The sequence below is a fragment of the Pongo pygmaeus genome, chromosome 1, assembly GCF_028885625.2.
Source record: "Pongo pygmaeus isolate AG05252 chromosome 1, NHGRI_mPonPyg2-v2.0_pri, whole genome shotgun sequence".
Classification (NCBI taxonomy): Eukaryota; Metazoa; Chordata; class Mammalia; order Primates; family Hominidae; genus Pongo; species Pongo pygmaeus.
In genome coordinates this window covers 193,105,643-193,126,921 of record NC_072373.2, presented here as the reverse complement: position 1 = coordinate 193,126,921, position 21,279 = coordinate 193,105,643, and the positions used below count along the sequence as shown (strand labels likewise).

The 21,279-nt window shown below is 44.6% G+C and overlaps 1 protein-coding gene across 1 annotated transcript in view; it reads right to left on the bottom strand.

Annotated features, from left to right (window-relative positions):
• GNL2 (G protein nucleolar 2) overlaps positions 1-8,459 on the bottom strand; it is a 29,211-nt gene extending 20,752 nt beyond the window's left edge. The window contains exons 1-4 of the mRNA XM_054495028.1: positions 8,233-8,459; positions 6,253-6,337; positions 5,167-5,261; positions 3,157-3,296 (exon numbers count right to left, since the gene is read on the bottom strand). Of these exons, the coding sequence (XP_054351003.1) occupies positions 3,157-3,296; positions 5,167-5,261; positions 6,253-6,337; positions 8,233-8,296 (384 nt within the window). The 5' untranslated portion in view covers positions 8,297-8,459. The remainder of the gene's footprint in view (positions 1-3,156; positions 3,297-5,166; positions 5,262-6,252; positions 6,338-8,232) is intronic.
• Between the last annotated feature and the right edge of the window lie 12,820 nt (positions 8,460-21,279).

The following is a 21,279-nucleotide window of genomic DNA, read 5'->3' as shown; positions in this document are numbered from 1 at the left end:
TCTGATTTTATTTTTCCAAGGTTCAACCCATACCCAAATCTGTAAGAACATGGTTTCAGTCTGGTTTCAAATCAGAAATACTTGTTGAAATGGCACAAACACTGGTTCCCTTATTCTGAAGTTCTGTAAGCTTCCTTGGAGAAATACAAAAGTAATACAAATAATCAAAGTAAATATGAATAGTTGTACAAAAACTTGCCAAAAACTTTGCTTTATTTAACTTATCATAAACTTCAGTCAAATGTAAGTAAGGCTACAGTGGTGAAAATTAATCTTTTCCACCATTTTTTATAGCTTTCAAACAAGTGCATAAAATTCGCCAAATTCATAGATTTTGTCAAGGACAATCATACTCAAATCTGTGGGTTTTTTTTAAACCAAATGTAAATGCCAACTTTTTCTTGGAAGTTAATTTCTTTCATGGCTAAAAGGAATTGCTTGTTTCGTAAGATGCATTTTAGTTTCAGATAACATTTTCCCTAATTTAGGTAACGTTTTTATTAAATGCACATGGCAAGTCTTCAGATGAAAAACATCTAACAAAAGTCCAAAATAATAGTTTAGATATGATAAAAGGAACCTGATACTAACTAGAACTTCATGTGCCTGTAAAGGAGTTACAGGCATAGGAATTTCTGAAGCAAGATAAAAGTCAAAGTTTGAGTTGGGATCTATCACATAACAGAATGTTAACAGCCTGCAGACAATAAAAAAAAAAAAAAAAAAAAAAAAAAAAAATCACCCTTTTCCCCCTAGTACAAGCTCCTCTGTAACCACCACTACCAAAAGCTGTGAGGATGATGCAGCAGCCCCCATGGTTTCTGAACTTTAACAGATCCCCTCTTCCAACTCCTAAAGATCCTTAAACTATTATCATTTTCTCAGATGCCCTAACCCACAACTCAGTTTAGTTTTAGTCACTACGTTCCACTCGGGAGCATCCCCAAACAGAAGCAGCTCATTTTACATGGGAAATAGGGTCTAATGTCACTGGGTAAAATCAAGTATGACCAAAATTATCCTTCAAAATCTCTTAACCTATAAGTTACAGTACACAAGGCTTTATGTCTACAAACCTACACATTAGTAAGTATAACACAGTAATATACAGTATATAAAGCACATATGCAAAGTTACAGTACTCTTACTGTATTGCTACAGAAATACTGTAGTTCTAAAACACATATAGATGAATATGCGTATCTGATCTAACTCCACTGTGCAAAATAATCTCAGAATTAGATTTTATAACTAATAGATATCACACTAAAATAAAATAGTTAAGGTTTTTCAAGGCCAAAGCAGAAAACTCATCAATTACTCTGAGCAGCTTTCTGCATCAACAAAGAAGCTGACTGGTGCAACTGCAGACCCTTCATTCTACATACCAGATATTTAAACACTGAATTTTAGAAGCACTGACAACAAGAACAGGCAACGAAGCAATAAATCCATCACAGAACCTCTCTGTTCTTCTCATAAACAGGATTCAATAGCTGCTTAAAAGATAGCTTTAGGGAGAACAGACAAAGAGAACAAGGGAAATGAGCAACTTGTCTGTGGTTCATGAATTACACTCATGTGTTCCCCTGAAAGAAAACAGTCATTCCACTAATAGGTGCCATTCTTCTAGTGCATCATGAAACAAAACATAACTGACAAAACCTGAGGCAATAACCAGGCTTTGGTTTTTATTTTGTTCTGCAAGTAAACACTTTTCTTTGAACTATTTTATTTTTATTATTTTTTTATTTTTTATTTTTTTTTTTTGAGACAGAGTCTTGCTCTGTCACCCGGGCTGGCGTGCAGTGGTGCAATCTTGGCTCACTGCAAGCTCCGCCTCCCGGGTTCATACCATTCTCCTGCCTCAGCCTCCTGAGTAGCTGGGACTACAGGTGCCCACCACCACGCCCGGCTAATTTTTTTTTTGTATTTTTAGTAGAGATGGGGTTTCACATGTTAGCCAGGATGGTCTCGATCTCCTGACCTTGTGATCCGCCCGCCTTGGCTTCCCAAAGTGCTGGGATTCAGGCGTGAGCCACCGCGCCCGGCCTGAACTATTTAACCCACGTATGCATGTCAATGTTTTTCTCTCCTCCTCATATTGTAACTGAAGCTTACGTACTGGCTGCATTTCTGGGAATTTATTATTCAAGGCAAGTAAAAATAAGCAGACAAACATCAGATTCTTTCTTTGTTCTGTGTGAAACTCATTCCACTCAACCCAGATTGAATCCTTACTGTACTTCAAATTTTAGCAATTGACAACCAATGTGACCAGCACCCCCTCCTTCAGCTGAGAAAAAAATCTCAAGGATCTCACAAAAGTTGAACGTACGCAACACCAAAGTTCTACCAACTCAATCCTAATTCTACGCTGTCCCAAAGTTTGATGGAATTACCACTTAAAACAAGTTTGCCTACCAAAATAAATAATATTACTAATAGCTGTTATCAATTTAGCTCTTATTAGGTGGTGTGCTATGTGCTCACTATAGGCCAAGTGCTTTACAGATGCTTCATCTGCAGCCAATAACCCAAGGAGGTGGGTTATCTATACTTTATTTTTTTTTTTAGACGGAGTTTCGCTCCTGTTGCCCAGGCTGGAGTGCAATGGCACGATCTTGGCTCATCGCAATCTCTGCCTCCCAGGTTCAAGCGATTCTCCTGCCTCAGCCTCTCCTGAGTAGCTGAGATTACAGGTATGCACCACCACGCCTGGCTAATTTTGTATTTTTAGTAGAGACAGGGTTTCTTCTTGTTGGTCAGGCTGGTCTCAAACTCCTGACCTCAGGTGATCCGCCCGCCTGGGCCTCCCAAGTGCTGGGATTACAGGCGTGAGCCACTGCGTCTGACCTATCTATACTTTCAAGGCAAAGAAGTTAAAGTTCATGGAGAAACCCAACTAAGGGCACAGGAAGGGACAGAGCAAGGATTAAAATTCAGGTCTCAACTCCAAAACCTGTGCTTTGATTCACTACACTACTGCACCTCATACTAAACATGAAAAGGTGAAAAGAGAGGTCTTAGAAAGTTCATCATTGCTACATTAAAGTCATTATTTTCTAAGGAAAAACAAAAGACAAATATGTTAGAGAGGGATCTGCATGGAGTTTGCCCAGGAAATTCCATCACCAGGGATATCCTACTTCTTACATGAGGCCGGATTCGATCATGGAGAAGAGACATTGGTAACTTGCTTTGCTTCATGACAACTTTGTATGGATCCTTCATAACTGTATCCATTTCCTCTTGAAATTTTTGTAATGATGACTGCTTAATCACACGTGTGTTTCCTGTTTTACAAATAAAGAATGTTGCCACTTAATATTTGCACATCCATCTTCCACTGACAAGGTGAAAGGCAAGATTTTAAATTACCCTGACTTACCCAAGCACCTGATCCATCCATCCCTTGGAGCTGTTTTCAAACTTAAAAGAGGAAAAAACCAAAAAACTGCCTCTCCTGCACTTGCATGCTATGAATTATTCCACAAACCCAGACCCACAAAGGGTTTCAATAGTTTTCCAAGCCCAGTTTCCTGACTAAATGAAACTGAGAAATAAATAGCGTGGAATGGAACTGAGATCTGTCAAATGTCCTACTACCTGCTAGATCTGGCAGAGAAACTTGGAGCCAATCACAGCTGATCAGTCAGTATAGACAGAGAATCTTGAAACACTGAAATTTGAGTCATAGTTACCACTTTTAGGGTTATGAGGATTCAAAGGGACTATTAACCAATGAGTCCATGCAAGGGAACAAGATAGAGCCCTGCACCACCACCTGGAAAACATCTTGTGAGGGAGACCCTGAAAAGTATTCAATTAAACAGCATGCTGCAGCATAAATGCAAAACAGCAAGGTGGTAATGACGGTAGCAAGTAATGCTTATATTATATTCACTATTTGCTAGGCACTATTCTAAGCACTTTATATGTATTTACTCTTTTTTTTTTTTTTTTTTTTTTTTGAGACGGAGTCTCACTCTGTCACCCAGGCTGGAGTGCAGTGGCACAATCTCAGCTTACTGCAACCTCCTGCCTCCCGGGCTCAAGGGATTCTCCTGCCCCAGCCTCCCAAGTAGCTGGGATTACAGGTGCCCACCACAATGCCTGGCTAATTTTTGTATATTTAGTAGAGATGGGGGTTTCACTGTGTTGGCCATGCTGGTCTCAAACGCCTGACCTCAAGTGATCCACCAGCCTTGGCCTCCCAAAGTGCTGGGATTACAGGCGTGAGCCACTGCGCCCTGCCTGTATTTACTCATTTGATTACCATGACAGTCTTATGAGATAGGTTTCATCTTATTCTCATGTTAGGGATGAGAAAACTGATGAACAGACAGACTTAATAACTTGCCCACTGGCACATAAATGACAGAACTAGAATTCAAACCCAGGCAGTCTAATCCGGAGTCACAGTACCCGGCAGCCATGCTAAATGCTTCTCTGCAGAGTTTTCTTTGACACCTTTCTGTGTTGCAGTTCTTAGGAAGTATCCCACCGAAAGTATAAGAGACTCAAAGCTAGCTGCCATCTGACCCCAAGGACAGAGGTCAAACACCAAGCAAACACTGGGGTCTGATCATCTAAACTGCCCATACATTTACCAGTGGCTAAGGGCAAAGTTAAAAGCCCAGACTGAAATGGCACAGGGAGTTTCCCAAGGAAGAAGCTGTGATCACCCTGAGACTGAAGATACTCTATTCACTGTTGGAAGGTTCAACAGTGAGACCCTTTGTCACCCAAGTTCAAATAAAAACCCCATTAAGAAGTGTTTCACAAGAACTTCGGGCTAACGCACTTACCCTGAAGGATATATGCACAAACACCTACAAGGCCACCTCTCAAACAGTATCTCTCCAGGAAAGCAGAAAAGATTAAGATGAGCATTCTAAGGTCTGTGAATGCTAGTCATTAAGGATGGTCTTATCTGCTTAAGAGGGTTCAATTACAATTACTAATGGTGAGCGCTCTTCAAAAAGAAGTTATTTATTAAATCGACCACCACTACTTTTCCCAGTAATTTTTCTTATCCCTTTCTCAGATAATCCTTGCCAGTTTCACTCACCAAAAACTCCTGCTGTTTAGACATTTAAACATCCTAGCCATTTCCACTCAGCATACATTTTGTAGAGCAAAGTAACAGGGGATAATACTCACCAAACCATTTAATATTTGGCTCTACTCTTGCCACTGTGCCAGAAGCCACCGTTGATTGATATTGCAGGGGTTTAATTATTTTACCACGACTGTTCCTAAATTGAGGAAAGAACAGATATTGGTTGACAACAGAAGAATGGCAACAGCGAAGTTTGATTTACAGAATATATTTTCCATCAAAAGGACTTCTTACTTTGGTTTTAAATGATCATTTGGTTTTAAATGATCATTTGGTTTTAAATGATCATGAAATACCAATTCCAGTAAACACAAAGTACTTCTACATTTGAAACAGATTGCCCAAAAGCCATTTAACCTCTTGCAACAGAGCACGTAATGATTTCTGCTAGATGAATAACAACTAATGGTGACGTTCTAAAAAATCTGGTTACTGTTTACTTTAAAAAAAAAAAAAACACATACTTGAGTTTTTTGGGTAATTATTCAAAGGCTGGTTTAAATGAATTTTTCAAGTAGAGGGTGATTTACGCTGGAATTCCAAATTCTAAAACAAACTGCAAAGTAGATGACTACGCATATTAAGTTCTTTGACATTTGTATTTTAGTCACATCTTTTAGGACAGACGGAGATGGAGAATCTAATTACCAAACAAATTAAGACCAGTTAGCGGAATGCCACACTCAGCAAATCCCTGTGGTAGAGGCCACCTCAGCAGAACTCGGAGTTTTGATGAATGTCCAAGTGCCACAATGTCGTGATCTACATTTTGGCATTAAAAAACACATCTTCTGGTGGCTTTCCTAACTACAGTCCTGTAGGCTTTGTTATATCTGGCCATATTTAACTCTGAGATTTAATGCGCCATTTGTGGAGGTCAGGGCTGTGAGAAACAAGACCTCTACTTTTGAGTATTGTGAAACCATCACTGTTTCACCGCCAGCTACCCATGCCCTTAACCAAAAATTAACACATTATCCTAACAACACTCACATACAATTATATTTGAGAATATATAACTCCTATTTGGAGGAAGTGGGGGTGAGAACAGCAAAGGCTTCATCAGTCTCAGCTAGCCGTCAAGGGCATGAAGGAAAAGAGAAAGGATGACAGCACCCAGTGCTCACCTGCGCTCCTTTTGCCTATACATATTCAGGCGCCGGATGGTGGCCCGGTCCCTCATGTTTTGTCCTCCTGCTCCCTGCACTCGATCTACAAAAGGCAGAAGTACACAGTGCACTATTTGATAACCAACCAGTATAACCAACAAGTCATTGCTTAAAATGCAACAAGTAGTTCACCCAAATTAGGTAAGAAGCCACCAACCACAAAAATCTCTACTTTCTCCATATGTTGCTCCAATAATTATTACTTGAAGCTACATGGTATGACAAAGCTGACCCAATCTTTGATGTTCGATAGGATTGTATTTGAGAAGAACAGCTAATATTTTTGAGCACTTATGATGGCACTGTGTTATCCAAATTATAGGCATCATCCCATTTAATCCATACAATAATCCTATAGATATATTATCCCCATGCTGCGGAGTTAGAAACTGAGGCACAGTGGTCAGACACCTTGCCCAAGGTCAAACCGTTACTAAATGGCAGAGCCAGAATTTGAACACGAGCATTTGATCACCATCTATGGTCTTAATCGCGAAGACACCTACCTCTGTGTCTCAGTTTAACAAATATTGAGGCCTGCTCCACGCAAGGCACTATGGAGACTATAATTTTGATATATGTGTTCTTACTTTCTTAATGTTTGATTTTTGTTTAATCAACACAGCAATTCTTGCCTTACATCTCAAAGAGAAAGAGAAGGACAAACGAACAGGGTAATACTAGCCTAGCTTCTCATTTTGGGAGCCCTTTATTTATTTATTTATTTATTTATTATTATCTTTTTTTTGAGACGGAGTCTTGCTCTGTCACCCAGGCTGGAGTGCAGTGTGGCGATCTCAGCCCACTACAACCTCCACCTCCCCGGTTCATGCAATTCTTCCGCCTCAGCCTCCCGAGTAGCTGGGATTACGGGCATCCGCCATCATGCCCGGCTAATTTTTGTATTTTCGTAGAGAGGGGGTTTCACCATGTTGGTCAGGCTGGTCTTGAACTCCTGACCTCAGGTGATCCGCCCGCCTCGGCCTCCCAAAGTGCTGGGATTACAGGCGTGAGCCACCACGCCTGGCCAGGAGCCCCTTAAATCACCTGTCTGGTCCTGAAGTGATGCAGTAGAAGACAGGCTGAAACCACAGCCCATTGGCTCTCCTAACAGCAGAAACTGGCGGCTCTACTACTACTCACTAACTGTTGCAATTATGACAAGCCACTTCCTGTATTTCGATTCAGTCTCTTCACCTGTAAAATCATAATCTCTAAGGGCCTTTTGGGGTCTAACATTCTGAGATTCCAGTTTGTGCAAAGTAAATAATTGATTATCAATCCGGAATAAACATTCTACATGCATTAAAACTGCCAAAAATTCTAAACCATATTTTAAAACAAAGTTTTATTAATTAAACCTGAATGGAAGGAACTCTCCCATAGGATGTCTTGTTAATCTTACAGGTGGAACCTCACCAAAACGTACACACATCTCCTAAACAGCCTTACTGCAATGATCACACTGACTTCTTTGTAGGGTTCTCTAAGCACTTTACCAGACAGAATAATTCCAAGGGCCAAAACTACAATCCCTTTCTCATTTTAAAGGTCAAAGCTAAGGTGGCAGGCAAGTATGATCACGTGTAAAAGGCCCGATGGGTCAACCTACACCATTTTTAATCTGACTTTCTCTGCATCTCTCAACTGGAGAGGACCCAAGGCTGTCAGCCTGAGTGTTCACTTTCCTTGACTTCAGACCAGTTGACTACACTTTGGCCTGCCAGGCGTGCACTGAGCCCTCCTCAGTTCCCCCCCTGAGAAGAAACCACCACAAATATTGCTTTCCTTTTTCCCTTTTCATCCCCAACAGCCACCCCGCTCGTAGTCATTCTAAGCAATGCCACCCGAGTAACCCTCCTTCCCCTCCAGTGATCCTCGGAGCCCTTCCCTATACTTCCTCCAAGCTCCACCCTCGATCAGCCCTGCCGCCCATACCTGGGTTTGTGCTGGCCTTGGACGGGTTGATGGTGCTCCGTCCTTTGTACTTGGGCTTCACCATCTTGGCGACGAGACCGGGACCGGAGTGCGAGGTCCGGCTTACGTGGGGAAACAAACTTATATGTTCCCAAGCCCGGCCGAAGTGACCCGCGTGAACCACGCCGGACCACGTGTGCACGATATACGTCACTTCCGCTCGCGTCCCTCTCTGCCCCAGAGCGACTTCCTGTGAACGCGCGGCGCGCGCCATCACCCTCCTGGCTCCGCCCCCGCCCCAGCCGCCTAGGCGTCGCCCTGCGTGGAGCCCCAACCCGCTCCAGCCCTAGCAACCGCCAAGCTGCCCTTCCATAGCAACCGCCTAGTTACCCTGAACGCGCGGCCCAGAGCTCCCAGTTGGGTCCACCTCCAAATAAAGAAGCTTCTTCCCAGGCCAGTGGCGCAAGCTTAAGTTTGTCTTCTGAATTTGTCTTCTAAGTCCTTCCAAAAGTTGCCGACCACACAGCAGCCAAATATCTATTAGAAGGTGTCATCCTCTTCCTTACAACTCCGGTGGCTTATCATCACTCTTAGAATGAGAAGTAGGGGAAGGGAGAAGGGAGAAACAGAGAAAGACAGAGATTGATTCAAACTTTTTGCCATCCCTACAGGATTCTGTGATCTGGCCCCTGCCTATTTATCTAATCTCATGTGTACCTCCCTCCCTCTGGTTATTCTGACATTTACACTGGATATTCTCTCTGCCTGAATCACTCTTTCCCAGAATCTTTGCATAGCTGGTCATTCAATCCTAAGCTCAAATATCACCTATTGGTAGGCCTGCAAGAATTAGCAAATAGAAATACAGGACACCAAATTAAATTAGAATTTCAGAGGAAAAAAATGAATACTTTTCTTTAGTACACCTCCAATAGGGCCTGGAAAATACTTAGACTAAAAAAGTATTCATCGTTTGCCTGAAATTCAAATGTAACTGTACGTTCTGTATTTTATCTGGTGACCCTTCCTACTGTGAGAACTCATTCCTGTCTAATTTGTCTACATCAGCCAGCCACCTTTCACCCTTTCACAGTTACTCTGTTACAGTATTCTGTTTTATTTATTTCATGGCATTTATCACTAGTTGAATTTTTTTTTACAAGTTTATTGGCTGCTTCCCCCAAACTAGAATGTAAGATTCCTAAAAGCGAGGACCTTGTAAATTTGTTCACTGCTGTGTCTTTAAGACTTGAACAGCACCCAAAACAAAGGACTCAAAAAATATTCATTAAATGAAAGAATGAGTAGATGGGAATGTCTCTTGCCTTGAGGGTGAAGGAAGGCATTAAGACCCAGTGATTTCTGTTTCTACTAGCCAAAATAAAGTCTCTAGATGCCAGTGTTTGAACCAAGAAGCCTTCTCTCTTTTTACAATTTATTTATTTATTTTTTTTGTTTTTATTTTTGTTTTTTGAGATGGAGTCTCGCTCTTGTTGCCAAGGCTGGAGTGCAGTGGCACGGTCTCGGCTCACTGCAACCTCTGCCTCCTGGGTTCAAGCAATTCTCCTGCCTCAGCCTCCCAAGTAGCTGGGATTACAGGCACATGGTATCATGCCCAGCCAATTTTTGTATTTTTAGTAGAGACGGGGTTTCACCACATTGGCCAGGCTGGTCTCAAACTCCTGACCTCAGGTGATCCACCCGCCTCAGCCTCTCAAAGTGCTGGGATTACAAGTGTGAGCCACCTCGCCTGGTCCCTCTCTCTTTTTTGGTACCTCAAATTGTCAGGAAATGGCCATCTTTGTACCCTCTGGATAGGCCAAAGAAGAGATGGTGAGGCAAGAGAAAGGGTGGATTCATGCAGTGTAGCTCATTTCATAAAAACAAACAATTTGTTATAAAGTGAGGTATTCTAATTGAGCAGGGGATGATTGAGTCTTTATTTCTCTGAGTTTGAAACAAACCCCAAAACATTCTCTTTAGAGCAAAAGCAGGCCATGTCATAGGCTAGAGCTGGAAATACCTCCTCTCCCTCAAGCTTCGCTTTTATTGCCCCAAGGGCAAGTATCATGAGATTAAATGCAACTCTGCTTGGAAGGCCCTGACTGTGACCTGTGTTAGCGAAATTCTGAGAGCTATTTGGAAAAAACTTCATGATCAGTGAAGATGCCCCCTTCCACCCCACACTGTCCCTCTTATCCCCAAAACAAGAATACCATAGCCTCCTCCCAGAGAGAAGATTCAGTTAATGTGTTTCTGATGCCTCAAGTTGGTGCAAACCAGAATAAACACGGATGGCAAAAATCAGCCTATGAGCTCATTCAGGCTTTGATCAGAGACATAATTTCATTATGAAATTTTGAATCAGGCTGTTGTGAAGTCTTGCCAAGGAGTTTCATTTTCCCAGATGATATGGTGGGTTGTTTCTCTCCTGTTCTCATACTCTGCTTGCATTTATCTTACAAACTTTCCATCTATTTTTATAATCTGACCCATCAATCCTTTTACAACAATATTTGCCGATTTCGACAACCAACTTCAATTCTACCAGCAGATAAAAAGCCCAATCAAGGTAAGTCAAGCTTAAGTTACTGGTTTGATTTGCCTGCCCTGCTTGCCGCATTGTAATGCAGTGACTATTTTTCACTCTCTTTTCTGATGTCATGCCGACTAGCAGAGGCAAGATACACCTTCAGGTCTATAGTTCCTCAGCTTTAAAACAAATGCAATAACTTAACTACCCTGAAAGACTGCAATAAGATCATATGAGTTATGGTATATGAAAGCATCGCAGACATGGTACACATCATGCAGATGGGATGCTTTCTATTTTTCTTCTTCTTCTTTTTTTTTTTTTTTTTTTGAGATGGAGTCTTGCTCTGTCACCAGGCTGGAGTGCAGTGGCATGATCTCAGCTCACTGCAAACTCTGCCTCCTAGATTCAAGCTATTCTCATGCCTCAGCCTCCCGAGTAGCTGGGATTACAGGCACGCGCCACCATGCCTGGCTAATTTTTGTATTTTTAGTAGAGACGGGGTTTCACCATGTTGGCCAGGCTGGTCTCGATTTCCTGACCTCGAGATCTTCCCGCCTCGGTCTCCCAAAGTGCTGGGATTACAGGCATGAGCCACTGCACTGGCCAGGGATGCTTTCTATTTTTCTCAAAATCCAAGGTTAGCTACTCATCCCCTCAAATGTTGCTCCTGGTAACCACAGGTTTGTGTGAATGAGACCTTAATGGATACTGGCTGGAAATGCCATGTTCTGTACTGGTGTCTTCACAGGAAGCAGAAATCCTGACCTTACTTTTTTTTTTTTTTTTTTTTTTTTTTCAGACAGAGTCTTGCTCTGTCACCCAGGCTGGAATGCAATGGTGCGATCTCAGCTCACTGCAACCTCTGCCTCGTCGGTTCAAGCAATTCTCCTGCCTCAGCCTCCCGAGTAGCTGGGATTGCAGGCGCCCACCAGGACACCCAGCTAATTGTTGTATTTTTAGTAGAGACAGGGTTTCGCCATGTTGGCCAGGCTGGTCTTGAACTCATGACCTCAGGTGATCCACTTGCCTCGGTCTCCCAAAGTGCTGGGATTATAGTCATGAGCCAGTGTGCCGGGCCCTGACCTCACTTTTATCTTCATTCTGTAAAAAGTTTGTCACTGGGGTCTAATGGGCAAATAGCAGCAGCTTCTAAAGCAGCATTTTTCAAAGTGTGGTCTGAGAACCACAAGCATCAGAATCACTTGGGGGATGTGTTTAAAAATGCTGGGCATGGTGGCTCATGCCTGGAATCCCAGCACTTTGGGAAGCAGAGGCAGGTGGATCGCTTGAGCGCAGGAGTTCGAGATCAGCCTGGGTGACATGGTAAAACCTTGTTTCTACAAAACATACAAAAATTAGCCAGGCATAGTGGCTCAAACCTGTAGTCCCAGGTACTTGGGAGGCTGAAGCTGGAGAATCTCTTGAGCCTGGGAAGTGGAGGCTGCAGTGAGATTGCGCCACTGCACTCCAGCCTGGGCGACAGAGTGAGATCCTGTCTCAAAAATAAAATAAAATGAAATAAAAATGCAGATTCCTGGGTTTTATCCCAGAGCTTCCAAAATCAGACCATCTTGGGGGTGGGGCCAAGACAATCTACATTTTAGCAAGCTCCTCAAGTGATTCTTGTATATACAAAAGTGAAGTCTTTTCCAAGAGTCACTCGGAGGCTTTCTGACCTGCTGACCAGAAGGCAACCCTGGAAGATCCAGCTTCTTTCCTACCTGTCTTAAATCATCTTGTTCTTCTTAGCAGAGCCAGGGTGAGGAAGGCTGCTGCAGTGTCTAATGCACTCTGAAAATATATATTTTGGCTCTACCCCATATGCCTTGATATTTATGCTGCAGCCGGAGGGTCGTTATCCTTTGGCAACGCTCCTTTGTAAGGCCATTAGCTCTTAATTAGTGCCAGCTTGTTGAGTTATACTTCCCAGTTGAACTGCTAGCAGAAGCTGCTCTTTTTAGGCCTCTTGTGTTTCTCCTCTGGCAAGCCCATGATGCATTGACCCCTGCCTGCTGAGGCCAAGAGTTGGGCCCCTGGAATGGCTGCTGCCCAATATGAAACAGTCCTAGTCCCCAAATGCTAGGTTCTGGGACTCTGGAAGAACAGAGAAAGGCTCAGAATATACATCTTCAGGGTTTTGTTGTTTTGTTTCATTGATAGAAAACAAAAAAGTGAGTCCTTGGTTATACAACCTCAACAGTTTTAAAAGCAAATTCAAGTATAAGAAAAGTAAAGTTTGGCCGGGCGTGGTGGCTCATGCCTGTAATCTCAGCACTTTGGGAGGCCAAGGCAGGCAGATCATCTGAGGTCAGGAGTTCGAGATTGGCCTGGCCAACATGGTGAAACCCCATCTCTACTAAAAATACAAAAATTAACCGGGCGTGGTGGTGCACGCCTGTAAACCCAGCTACTAGGGAGGCTGAGACACAAGAATTGCTTGAGCTCGAGAGGCACAGGTTGCAGTGAGTCAAGATTTACACCAGTGCACTCCAGCCTGGGCGACACAGTGAGACCCTACCACAAAAAAAAAAAAAAAAAAAAGGAAAAGAAAAGAAAAGTGTATTAACTTAGAGCTTCATAGGCCAAGTTACCCTCAGTTTTCAGTCTAGGATGTCTGGGAAATTCTTGGATAAGGATATAGCAAACTGGTGGGCTTGCTAGCTGTAAAAATGGCTAGGAGACTCACCTCTGGGAACCTCAAGAAACTTTTCTTTATGGTCACCACTTCTAAGTGGGAAAAACAGTCTGTATTAGTCTTGGCATGCATCTCACTGCTGGGTAGGAGCTCTTCAAAAAGATCCCCAGATTAAGCTTTGGAAAAATAACTAGAAGCATTTCGCTCCTTCCTATCACCAAATCCCTTGTGATCTTCAGCATATTCTGCTCAAGAAAATCTGAGAAGCACTTTTATGAGATACTATTAATGGCCTCTAATTTTCAGCTTGGTTTAGATAACTCAAGACTGCTGGCCGTGTCCTGAGAAGTGGATCCAGAACACACACTGATGTGGGAATTTAAAGTATAATTCCAAATTGTAGGTAATTGTTTAAGCTGTGAGGAGGCTGGAGGGCCTATATTAAGTCATCTCCCCAGGATCAGTGTGTTTCCTATTACACTCGATATCTATCTGTCCAGTGATCCTTTTGATTTTGAAGCCGTTAGACCAAATCTTTGTGTAATTCTTTACTCCCTTGTCTCCTGCCTACCTCCCTCCTTTTTCTTTAAGAAAACACTTTTAAAAAATTTTATCGAGATCCCTTGGTTTGTTTCCAGTAGAATGTCACGTTAAAGAATCTGAAAAGTTAACTTCCCATCTAAAACCAACAAATCAGTGGAGCTCTGTCTGTCAGATGGTCAGTCTTGCCCTAAGGGCATCCTCTGCTTAGCAAGACACTGAGATTTTCCTTGACGTCCTCCATCTCTCTTGCTCTTTTGTCTAGACTAGGAACAAAATCTTATTTCTAAAATAGAGATTCAGGCAAAGGTATGGAAGAAAGTCAGGGTGAATATCTTCTCAAGCAGCAGAGGAAGAACTAGTCAACACCTTTAGCTATGTTTCCTTTTTTAGAGCCCCAGTTAGAAAAAGATAAGTTTATCACTCCCTCATCTTTGGGAAAAGCAATCCTTCCTCCTCACTGTGCAACCCAGGTTGGAGGAATCTTCTAGATGTTTTGTTTTGTTTTGTTTTGTTTTGAAATGGAGTCTGGCTCTGTCGCCCAGGCTGGAGTGCAGTGGCACAATCTCGGTTCACTGCAACCTCCGCCTCCCGGGCTCACACCATTCTCCTGCCTCAGCCTCCCGAGTAGCTGGGACTACAGGTGCCCACCACTACGCCCGGCTAATTTTTTGTATTTTTAGTAGAGACGGGATTTCACCGTGTTAGCCAGGATGGTCTTGATCTCCTGACCTCGTGATCTGCCCACCTTGGCCTCCCAAAGTGCTGGGATTACAGGCATGAGCCACCGTGCCCTGCCAGATGGTTTTTTGTTGTTGTTGTTCGTTTGTTTGTTTGTTTGTTTTGAGACGGAGTCTCACTCTGTCATCCAGGCTGGAGCACAGTAGTGCGATCTTGGCTCACTGCAACCTCTGCCTCCCAGGTTCAAGCAATTCTCCTGCCTCAGCCTCCTGAGTAGCTGGGATTACAGGTGCCTGTCACCATGCCCAGCTGATTTTTGTATTTTCAGTAGTGACAGGGTTTCGCCATGTTGGCCAGGCTGGTCTCAAACCGCTGACCTCAAATGATCCACCTACCTCGGCTTCCCAAAGTGCTGGGATTACAGGCATGAACCACTGCGCCCAGCCCCTTCTAGATGCTTTAAAAGTCTATCTGAGAGACTTTAAAGTTGTCAGTTTTGCTTCTAGCTAGAGCTAGGGAAATCCCCAAGATGCCCCAGTCACTGTGCCCAGGACCTGGGGACTCAGGTTTGCTGTGTCCTCCCCACTCTCCTACGTCAAGAAAAGGCATGAACCAAACCAAGTAGCTTATCTCTGAGTGCAGGGATAGGCAAATTACAGCCTACAGGCCAAATCCCACCAGTTACTGTTTTTATGTGGCCCATAAGCTAAGAATGGTCTTTATGTTATTAAATGACTGACCAAATTCAAAATAAGAAGAGTATTTTGTAACATGTGAAAATTATATGAAATTCAAACTTCTGGGTTCATAAATAAAGTTTTATTGGTTCACAGCCACACCATTTGTTTGGTCTATGGCTGCTTTTGCACTACAAAGGCAGAGATGAGTAGCCACAACAGACCACATACGGCCTGTGAAGCCTAAAATGTTTACTACCTGGCCCTTTACAGAAAACACTTGCCTACAACCCCCTGTGCTAGGGCACTGGTGTGTGTTCTGATCATTGAAGAGACAGGGAATTGACCATTCAATGACTATTTATTTGCCATTGCTCTCTGAGAGTGAACATTGCCCATCCCACTATAGAGGTATATTTCATTTTTTCTGCCCTGGGGATTCAAACGAGGGGTCCACTCCTCACCTGATGTAGCTGATGCTTTCATAGACCAGCAGGGGGCTCTCTGCAGAGGTTTAAAATTCACGGAGAGAGAGCCGGTGCTAGAGGACAAAAGCAAGTCTCAGGGGAGCAGCACTGACCTGTCAGTCCCCTAGCTGAGCTCCAGGACTTTTTTTTTTTTTTTCCTGAGGCCAAAGGAGAAGGGAGCTTCAGGCAGAAATCCAAAGGGCTCCTTTGTTCACAGTCTTTGTGAAAGCAACTTTGGTGACCTTGAAGCAAAGCACAACAGAAAGTAGAGGAGATGGTCCACTTGCCCGGCATGGTTCTGGTGCACCATGGTCTTTAAGGGCTACACCCAGGGTGGGCAGCTTCAGGTGCATTGGAGGCAGCCCCTGCAGCGGGGCATGGGGGCACACACTGGCAGGTGGTCTTGAGTAGCTTTGTGAGCAATGCATGCTGATGAGGGGCTTGAGAGGCAAGGCAGGGGTGGATGGATGTCCTTGCAGGCCCTATAGCATTATTTGTGAGCACATATGATCCAACCCTCAGAATCCCCTCCTGCCAATAAATGAGACACTCACCAGGCTGCATATCATGGTACTAAGGTATGGAAAAGCACATGGAAAATGCAAGTTTTCAAATAGCTAAGTGGTAGCTGAGCCAGACTACCTGGCGTCCAATTCTGACCTCACTATTTATTAGCTGTGTGTTCTTGGTCACATCCTTTTACCTCTTTGTGTCTCAGTTTCCTCAACTGTAAAATGGGCCTAATAATGGTATCCACCTCACAGGGCTGTGTTGAGGGTTAAATGAAGCAATGCAAGTAAAAGGCTTAGAATAGTGTAAGCACTGTGTCGATGTGTAGTACTGTAAGCATTATGTGTATGTGCATAGTGTAAGCACTATGAGAGTATTTCCAACTATACCCACAGCCTCAAGAGACTTGGGAAAGAACAGGAATGCAATAATACATCCCACAGTCTCTGCTCTCAGGAGCTGACCTTAGGCTATGGGACACAGACATGGATGTCACAAAGGTGAAAGAGTCCATAGAAACATATAGGAGGAGCAGCTACTGGGGAGGGGCCTCCTTCACGGAGGAAGGGTAATTCCATCTAGGTATGAAATATGAGTAGAAGGTCTACAGATGAAAGCAGGGAGAAACACATTTTAGGCAGAGGGAACAGCATAGACGAAGTCATGGGAACTTGAAAGTGTATTTGTATTGGGCACAGTCAGTAATTCTGAGTAGAAGAGTAGATGGGGCAGGGGATGGGAGTGGCAGGAGATGGGCCTGGAAATCTGGGTTGTCATCAACAGTTGTGGCCAAATGACAGAAAGATCGAGATTGCATTGCTTTTGGCCTGGTGCCCCACTGAACTTTGATGCTGGCCTCATTTTGCCTCCTAGAAGGAAAAACGAGTAAGCACCATCAATAATTATCATCTCCAGGGATAATATAAGAACATACCCATCCAAGAGGGACCAGTTCATTCATTCACTCAACAAACATCTAGCTTGTGATACCAAAAGACAAATGCAATTGGTGAAATATAGAGGAGAAATATGGACTGGGCAAGCCATGGCTGTGAAGAACCTGTGGCTACACAGCCAAAGGAAAGCAAAAAAAGGAAGACAAAGGAAAGTGACGGATGGGGTGCTACAGGCTGTCTGGGAGAGCAGAGAAGCCAGTCAGCCAGCATGGAGAGGGATCAGGAGGATCAGAAGGGTGAAACAGGTTTGAAAAAAGCGGGAGGAAAAAAAAGAGGGAAACAGAAGGGTAAACCATGGGAATGCGATGAAAACGTGTTTGTGAAAAATTGAGATGCAATGTCTGTGGACATTTTGTTGGTTTGGTGGTGGGAAAAGAATTGTAACTATGCATGGTAGGCAAATACCTCGTACAATAAAATACCTTGTGAGAATGAATGTGCGGGCATGAGAGAAATCAAGCACAGTCTATCAGCAATGGTCCTGCCCTTGGGAAAAAGGCCAAGTATATATTCAAGGCAATTGTTGCCAGAGTCTGCAAGCCCCTGAGGCATATCCAAAGTCTGAGCCAGATGGGTTATGTGTATCTCAACCTGGAACAGGCAGCTTTTTATCAGACTCTTCTGTCCAAAGTAGGGAGGTGCTGCTGTCCTCCTCCATGCTGAGCTCAGCCCTGGAGGTAGCTGGGCAGGCTGGGATTCTACTCTGGGGCCCACAAAGAGGTGGCTCCAGCTTCAGGCCCATCCCAGGGCAGTGCTCACTTTGGGCTTGCCTTGCCGTTGGCTCCTGAGGCCCAAGGTGCACCAAGAGCAGTCCAGTACCCTTTAGGGTGTGGTTTCCTCATGCCCCAGGCAGCGAAGAGTGTAGCCACGAGACACTGGTTCACATCAGGAACCATTATCCACATGTAAAGCCCTCAGAGATAAATCTGTTGGGAACGATGATCAGATGAAAATGTTGAGTTCTGTCATCATGAGCCTGCTAGTCATTTGGCCTCAGCACCGAGTCCTCCCTCTTCAAGTCCTCCAAGATGAGACAGTGGAGTTCAACTGCCTGAATGGCCATCCTCACATCCCCACGGGGCAGGCTTGGGTCAGCAGGGCCACAGCTCACTGCCCCACCCACCCAACCGCCACAGCCTCTTTCCATCTCAGTGTCCTGCTCCAGCTCCAAATCCTTAGGAGAATACTTTCCACGGTCCCTGGGATTGTGACACCCTCATTGTCATACCTTTGCCAAGCGAGCCTTCCAGGACTGGCCCGGGACAGCACCTCTCTTTGTTCCTTGCGCTGCCAGCTCGTTTGACAGGCTTGGATCTGACCTGGCTGTTGCAGCATCACCTATCCCCCTCCTCTGCCCCCCAGTCTCTGTCCCTCCCCCACCCCCCGCTTCTGTTCGCCTGCCCTGAAGGCTGCCAGTTTATTCTTTTTGGAGATGAACTCATTGTTGACTTTAACTCACTTCGATGTTTCCCAGGGAAGCATTCTGGCGGGAGGCCCACCGCAGCTCCTTGAAGAAGACAGCCAGGCCAGGGCCAAGACTGGGTGCCAGGGGCCTTGGAACTGCCAAAATGCCTCCCATTTTATGGACAGGCCTGGCTCACCCTGAAGACATTCCAAGTATTTAATCAGCAGTCCATGGTACATATTGGGTTGCAGAGGGAGCCCTCAGAAGCTGGCCTTTTAGGAGACAAAACTCAGCCAGAGGAAGGAGCTGGCCTTCTCCATGGACCAGGCTGATGCTCGACAGATGGAAAAAGTGCATCCCAATAACAAGGATCAATAACCGAAGGCTGACAGCTGCAGAGACCTGGCCTGAGGGGCCCCTAAGGACTCGGTTCTGCCTCTTTCCCACACCAGACTGAGTCCAGCCAGGAATCCATCTCACCCACCTCCCTGCACCAAGCTCCGGGAGAGCGAACGAGCGAGGGAGGAACCATTTTTCACATACTTTCTCTTTCAAAATGTAGCCGTGTTTCGCAATTTCCTACTTAAGTTCTGGAAGGCTCTAGGGCAGAACCCAAGCCACCTTCTCTAGCCACTGGCCTGGGTCTCTCGTCACCAAGAACCTGGTAGGCTAGCGGTGACGGAGAAAGGAAGGGGCCCAGATTTACTAACCCTCCCACTGTCCCCATCCATGCCAGCTCACCCAAGGGTCTATTTAGTGCAGGTCACTCTCTCTCTCTCTTTTTGTGGAGACAATGTCTCAGTATGTTGCCCAGACTGGTCTTGAACTCCTGGCCTCAAGCTGTCTCCTGCCTCAGCCTCCCAAAGTGCTGGGATTAGAGGCATGAGCCACCATGCCCAGCCTCACATTCTTGATGCTAAAGGAGCTTCAACCAAGCCTCCAGCCAAAACCTGTTTATTGTTCCCCGTGTGTTGGCTTTCTCTTGGGAGAGCCAGAAGGTGCGCCACACCAAAGCAGGTGCACCCAACCCTGGTATGCTCACATCTCAGCAACCCCTGAGGCACCTAATCTTCAGATCTTCTCTACTCCCCTATAACTAGGCTTTTGTTCTGGCTCACTTTTACTGGCAGTACTAGACAGTATTCCAGCCCTTTTGCAATGAATCCATTTAGTCCTTAAAAATGAAACCTGTTCTCTCTGATTGTTTTCCTCCTACCTTATCACTGTTCACTTGGGTTTCCACCTGTTGCCCATTTAAATCTGGTCTGGACCACAGCTGGAGAAGTGAGACGCAAAAAGCCAGCACCTGGGTTGCTGGCCCTGCATCAGGAACTTGTAATAGAGCCCAAGAAGCTGACCGTTTTCCTAAATTCCCTCTCAGTCCTCCTACACCAAACCAAACAAACTAGAAAAAAAAATCCCCACTTAAGTAAACAAATCCAGAAAACACAACCCCATCACCCAAAATATTGAAATGGAAAACAACTCTAGACTCTGGAGATTTCATCTGAAACATACCAGAGCTGGAACTGCGTACGGTGGCCAGAAATGTGTTAGTCTGGGCAAATCTGTGGCCCTGTAGAGGAAAAAGCTAACATTTTCCAAATAACAATGTGGGCACGTAACAACCACATACAATCATGTGCTGTTGTTGCCTAAACCTGGGAATAGGGTTAGGCAGCTCCACATCTTGACATAGATTCCCTCTCTCCAGCACTCACTCGTCCTAAAAAGCACAAGGTGTGATGTCTGGACCAACTCTGGGCTGCTCTCAGCCCTTATGGTCTCTGCCTCCGGTGGGCTGCTTCTAGGGTTGTGAGCAGGTTTTGAAACACACACCCCTCTCCAGCTAAAGATAGGGCAGAGTGAGACAGATAGGAGTAGGTCCACGTGGGGCTAATTGTTTTTTAGGAATGTACTGGGATCGCATCTGAAAGCACCCAGTGTATCAGTATCAGATGATCTTGCCAGTAATTCTGCAGATGTAGAAGCTCAAGTGTGGGGTGTACATCAGTGGATTCAGGACTTCCTGAAACCCATACTATGTTCCTTATCTTAGCTGCCTAGGGCCTCAAGAGCAGCTTTAAGTGGCTCGAAGATGTGATGTAGAGAAGCGGGATGGCTCAGAGCATCACAGAGTTGATGGCAGGAGATACAGGAGGATCCAGCTCGTTCTTTGATGTTGCTAAGATTCTGGATTTCTGCTTTGATGTTGGTGTAGAGGAAAGCTTATGACAGTGCTTCTCAAATTGTTAAATATCTGCACAAATTTCCTAAGGGATCTTCTTACAAGGCAGATTCAGATTCTTTAGGTCTGGGTAAGGCCTGAGATTCTGTATTTTTAGCAGCTTTGAGATGAGGCCAAGGTCGCTGGTCCATGGCCACGCTTTGAGGAGCAAGAGCCTAAGGGTCAGGGACAAATCAGAGCCAAAGACAGCCAAGACATACTGGGACTGAGGATTGATGCCCCAAAGTGAGAAACTGAAGGACAAAGAGAATCAATGGTGCACAAAAATAGAGTCAGAGGCTGAAATGGGAACAGAGAAGGTCAGGGTGACAAAAAGAGGGACCGAGAAGACAGAGTTAGAGACGCAGAGAGGGGCAAAGGCAGAGGGAACAGAGAGATGGAAGATGGATGGCACAGAGAGACTTGCAAAGACA